The 6,000-nt window shown below is 48.6% G+C and overlaps 1 protein-coding gene across 1 annotated transcript in view; it reads right to left on the reverse strand.

Annotated features, from left to right (window-relative positions):
* LOC135548125 (guanine nucleotide exchange factor subunit RIC1-like) overlaps positions 1-6,000 on the reverse strand; it is a 103,793-nt gene that overhangs the window by 22,860 nt on the left and 74,933 nt on the right. The window contains exons 15-19 of the mRNA XM_064977415.1: positions 5,386-5,546; positions 4,815-4,953; positions 2,935-3,024; positions 2,339-2,467; positions 2,006-2,170 (exon numbers count right to left, since the gene is read on the reverse strand). Of these exons, the coding sequence (XP_064833487.1) occupies positions 2,006-2,170; positions 2,339-2,467; positions 2,935-3,024; positions 4,815-4,953; positions 5,386-5,546 (684 nt within the window). The remainder of the gene's footprint in view (positions 1-2,005; positions 2,171-2,338; positions 2,468-2,934; positions 3,025-4,814; positions 4,954-5,385; positions 5,547-6,000) is intronic.

Genomic DNA, 6,000 nt, shown 5'->3' on the forward strand with positions numbered 1-6,000 from the left:
CGGGCTGAGGGCCTGGCTGTTGCCTGTGCACGAGCTGAGGGCCTGGCTGGGCTGAGGGCCTGGCTGCTGCCTGTGTACGGGCTGAGGGCCTGGCTGCTGTCTGTGTACGGGCTGAGGGCCTGGCTGCTGTCTGTGTACGGGCTGAGGGCCTGGCTGCCCTCTGTGTACGGGCTGAGGGCCTGGCTGTTGCCTGTGTACGAGCTGAGGGCCTGGCTGTTGCCTGTGTACGGGCTGAGGGCCTGGCTGCTGTCTGTGTACGGGCTGAGGGCCTGGCTGTTGCCTGTGTACGAGCTGAGGGCCTGGCTGTTGCCTGTACACGAGCTGAGGGCCTGGCTGTTGTCTGTGTACGGGCTGAGGGCCTGGCTGTTGTCTGTGTACGGGCTGAGGGCCTGGCTGTTGCCTGTGTACGGGCTGAGGGCCTGGCTGTTGCCTGTGTACGGGCTGAGGGCCTGGCTGTTGTCTGTGTACGAGCTGAGGGCCTGGCTGATGCCTGTGTACGAGCTGAGGGCCTGGCTGTTGCCTGTGTACGAGCTGAGGGCCTGGCTGTTGCCTGTGTAGGGCTGAGGGCCTGGCTGTTACCTGTACACGCTGCTTGGCTGATGCCTGTACACGAGCTGAGGGCCTGGCTGTTGCCTGTGTACGGCTGAGGGCCTGGCTGTTGCCTGTGTACGAGCTGAGGGCCTGGCTGTTGCCTGTGTACGGGCTGAGGGCCTGGCTGTTGCCTGTACACGAGCTGTGGCTGTTACCTGTGTACGGGCTGAGGGCCTGGCTGTTGCCTGTACACGAGCTGAGGGCCTGGCTGATGCCTGTACACGAGCTGAGGGCCTGGCTGTTGCCTGTGTACGGGCTGAGGGCCTGGCTGTTGCCTGTACACGAGCTGAGGGCCTGGCTGTTGCCTGTACACGAGCTGAGGGCCTGGCTGTTGTGTACGGGCTGAGGGCCTGGCTGTTGCCTGTACACGAGCTGAGGGCCTGGCTGTTGCCTGGGCCACGGCTGAGGGCCTGGCTGATGCCTGTGTACGAGCTGAGGGCCTGGCTGATGCCTGTGTACGAGCTGAGGGCCTGGCTGTTGTCTGTGTACGGGCTGAGGGCCTGGCTGTTGCCTGTGTACGAGCTGAGGGCCTGGCTGTTGTCTGTGTACGGGCTGAGGGCCTGGCTGTTGCCTGTGTACGGGCTGAGGGCCTGGCTGATGCCTGTGTACGAGCTGAGGGCCTGGCTGTTGTCTGTGCACGAGCTGAGGGCCTGGCTGTTGCCTGTCTACGGGCTGAGGGCCTGGCTGTTGCCTGTGCACGGGAGGGCCTGGCTGATGCCTGTGTACGAGCTGAGGGCCTGGCTGCTGTCTGTGTACGGGCTGAGGGCCTGGCTGTTGTCTGTGCACGAGCTGAGGGCCTGGCTGTTGCCTGTGCACGAGCTGAGGGCCTGGCTGTTGCCTGTGTACGGGCTGAGGGCCTGGCTGATGCCTGTGCACGAGCTGAGGGCCTGGCTGATGCCTGTGTACGAGCTGAGGGCCTGGCTGTTGTCTGTGTAGGGCTGAGGGCCTGGCTGTTGTCTGTGCACGAGCTGAGGGCCTGGCTGTTGCCTGTGCACGAGCTGAGGGCCTGGCTGTTGCCTGTGTACGGGCTGAGGGCCTGGCTGATGCCTGTGCACGAGCTGAGGGCCTGGCTGCTGCAGCCAGGCACGTGTGTTGTGACTGTGTGTGTGACAGAGAAAATCGTTTTTGTGTCATTTTGAGGGAAAATGCATTTTAGAGTTTGAGTCACTTTTCAAAAGTTGCTAAAAGTTCCAAACACATTTGTAAAAGTAGCAAAAATGTGTTGCTCGGTGCTGTTTGGAGAAAAAAAAGAGAATAAAAGTTGCCAGGGTAGTATTTTTTTTTTTAGGTTGCCAGGGAAGTCTGAAAAGTAGCTACATTTAGCAACAAAATTGCTAAGTTGGCATCACTGCTCATTAGATGCACCCAGCCCCAGGGAACGCTCCTACTATAATAATAGAATAATCCTCTCTACCTGCAGGCTGTCATAGACCACAGTCTCGTTGGAAGCTCCCAGAACCAGAGCATCTTCAAACAGCACAGCCAGGGGGTAGATGTTGATGTGGAAGGGCAGCATGATACGGCGGGACAGGAAGGAGTGGGGCTTACGATGGTCACGAGGGAACAGGGGGAGCCACACCTTCAGATAACACAACATGAGACAAGGAAACAGGTTTGTCAAATCATTACAGCCAGCAACAGTCACAAAAGACAACGTTTAGTTGAGTTAAATTTATTTGGTCTTTCACAGACAACAACAAGACGCACTAATCCACAACAGAAGTGGTAAAAACAGATAGCAGTATACCTTCATCCCAGCCTCTCCACACGACAGCCACAGAGCCTCCAGTAGGTGACGCTTCTTTCTGTTACTACGACACGTCGTCCACACGTTCTCTACATACTGGGCCAGAACCACTGGAGGACAGAACGGCAGCTGGAGGGAGAGAGAACGTTAAACACCATAACAACCCCCTCTCACACACACTACAATATATAACGTACCCTGTATGATACCAATGAATGAATCAATAATGAAGTGACCGGTCGCAATGATTCCATTCTAATGTCAGATAAATTATAACACATTGTGATATTGTTGTATGGTGGTATTGAACATGTTGTGTTGTGGTGGTGTAGAAATGTTATATGATGTACTGTTTTATCTTTAGCTCATTCAGTACAAACATAGTTCACTGTTTTATATGTAATTTGGTGTGTTTGGACCCCAGGAAGAGGAGCAGCTGCCCTGGCAGGAACGAATGGGGATCCATAATAAAATACATATACTTGGGGGAAGGCTTTGGGTCAATTCCATTTCAACTCAGGAAGTAACACTTGACTGAATTGAAATGGAATTGACCCCAACCCTGCTAGGAGGTGGATAGAGGATGTGACCGGAACCTTCTCCTGTAGCTGGGGTCCAGAACGGTCTCTCTGTAGCATGATGAGCTGGCCTGCCAGGTTCAGTATGATGCTGTCTGCCATACAGGCCTGTCACGGGCACAGAGGGACACACAAACATGAACACATTTACATCTTTCAGCTGTTATCCAGAGCGACTCGGTACATAAACTCAGCAAAAAAATAAATAAATGTCCCCTTTTTCAAAGATAATTTGTAAAAGTCCAAATAACTTCACAGATCTTCATTGTAAAGGGTTTAACTTCTTGGATATAGGGGGCGCTATTTTAATTTTTGGATGAAAAACGTTCCTATTTAAACAAGATATTTTGTCACGAAAAGATGCTTGACTATGCATATAATTGACTGCTTTGGAAAGAAAACACTCTTGACATTTCCAAAACTGCAAATATAATATATGATGTTACAGGCGAAACCCAGATAAAAATCCAATCAGGAAGTACCGCATTTTTTGAAACCGCCTCATGCCAATGACTCCTTATATGGCTGTGAATGGGCCACGAATGAGCTTAGGCTTTCTGTCGCTTCCCCAAGGTGTCGACAGCATTGTGACGTATTTGTAGGCATATCATTGGAAGATTGACCATAAGAGACTACATTTACCAGGTGGTCGCTTGGTGTCAAAACACCTTGAGGATTGATTCTAAACAACGTTTGCCATGTTTCTGTCGATATTATGGAGCTAATTTGGAAAAAAGTTTGGTGTTGTAGTGACTGCATTTTCCGGTCTTTTTCTTAGCCAAACGTGATGAACAAAACGAAGCTATTTCGCCAACACAAATAATATTTTGGGAAAAAATGAACATTTGCTATCTAACCGAGAGTCTCGTCATTGAAATCATCTGAAGTTCTTCAAAGGTAAATCATTTTATTTGAATGCTTTTCTTGTTTTTGTGAAAATGTTGCCTGCTGAATGCTAGGCTTAATGCTATGCTAGGCTATCGATACTCTTACACAAATGCTTGTGTAGCTTTGGTTGAAAAGCATATTTTGAAAATCTGCGATGACAGTCTTGTTAACAAAAGGCTAAGCTTGTGTTTCAATATATTTACTTCATTTCATTTGCAATTTTCATGAATAGAAAAAGTTGCGTTATGCTAATGCATTATAGTTGAAGTATTTTTCTGTTGATTTCTCAGCCAAGCAGGATGAACAAACGTGACGTTTTTCGCCTACAAAAATATTATTTTTGGAAAAAAGGAACATTTGCTGTCTAACTGGGAGTCTCCTGAGTGAAAGCATCTGAAGTTCTTCAAAGGTAAATTCATTAATTTGGCTGCTTTTCTTATTTTCGTGAAAATGTTGCCTGCTGCCAGCACAGCATTATGCCATGCTAAACTTACACAAATGCTTGTCTAGCGTTGGCTGTAACGCATATTTTGAAAATCTGAAATGACAGTGTTGTTAACAAAAGGCTAAGCTTGTGTTTCAATATATTTATTTTATTTCATTTGCGATTTTCATGAATAGGAAACGTTGCGTTATGGTAATGCACTTGAGGCTATGATTACGCTCCCGGATACGGGATTGCTCGTCGCTAGAGGTTAAACACCGTTACCTATGCTTGTTCAATGAACCATAAACAATTAATAAACATGCACCTGTGGAACGGTCGTTAAGACACTAACAGTTTATAGACGGTAGGCAATTAAGGTTACAGTTATGAAAACTTAGGACAGTAAAGAGGCCTTTCTACTGACTCTGGAAAAACACCAAAAGGAAGATGCTCTGAGCGTGATGCCGGTCTCTGGGGGTACGGACGGAAAGGTGTATTAATTCCTACCTGCTGTAGGGCTCTGATGCCAGTCTCTGGGGGTATGGAGGTGAGGTTGTGTGTGTGTGTGTGTGTGTCTGTGTACCTGCTGTGGGGCCTTGAGCGTGATGCCGGTCTCTGTGCGTACGGAGGTGAGGGTGACCGACACCACCAGGGCAGGATGAGGAATGTAGCGAGACATGGACACCTCCTGAAGCAGCTCAACACTGGCTGATGGATTGGGCCTGCAGAGAGAGACACACACATTCTCTGTATTGGCCAGCTGTAAAGCTTAACCCCAGTTAAGGCCACAACCAATGTCATGAAACTTCATTTTGGACTGTTTAATGTTCTTTAGTAGGTTACTGTGACATCTTGTTTATCTTACTTCCTTATTTGTGTAAATGGTGTCTTTATTGCTCTTTCCGTATCTACACTGGTCCCATGTTTCATGAGCTGAAAGAACACATCTCATCGTGTGATAGGTATTATTGGGGTTTTCCCCACAAAGTTCTTTTCACAACACTACTGATTACTGTCAGATCTTCTGGGTCAGGTGACATTCAGTACCTGTCCTGTCTGCTAGTAATGTTGTGTGAGAGCGTGAGATAGTTCTTGTTGAGTATGAGTGGGTGTGCATGCCTGTGCCTGTCCTGAGCATGCGTGCACCACCCTACCCGTCGTGTCTCCTCTCCATGCTGTAGAGGCAGATGGAGCAGTCTGCTCTGAAGAGGATGATCATGTCTCTGAACACGTTGAGCAGCAGAGTGTCAGAGTGCAGCTTGGTGACGGAGGAGAAGGTGTTATCCAGGTTAGACGACCGCAGGTACAGACGCAGCTAGCCAAGGAGACACAACACAATCATTACATCTACTGTGTAGATCTACCAACCCGTGTAGAGACACAATCATTACATCTCCTGTATAGATCTAGCAACCCGTGTAGAGACACAGCTAGCCAAGGAGACACAACACAATCATTACATCTCCTGTATAGATCTACCAACCCGTGTAGAGACACAATCATTACATCTCCTGTATAGATCTAGCAACCCGTGTAGAGACACAGCTAGCCAGAGAGACACAACACAATCATTACATCTACTGTATAGATCTACCAACCCGTGTAGAGACACAGCTAGCCAGGGAGACACACAATCATTACATCTACTGTATAGATCTACAAACCCGTGTAGAGACACAATCATTACATCTCCTGTATAGATCTACCAACCCGTGTAGAGACACAGCTAGCCAGGGAGACACAACACAATCATTACATCTCCTGTATAG

This window comes from Oncorhynchus masou, chromosome 11 (assembly GCF_036934945.1).
Source record: "Oncorhynchus masou masou isolate Uvic2021 chromosome 11, UVic_Omas_1.1, whole genome shotgun sequence".
Taxonomy (NCBI): domain Eukaryota; kingdom Metazoa; phylum Chordata; class Actinopteri; order Salmoniformes; family Salmonidae; genus Oncorhynchus; species Oncorhynchus masou.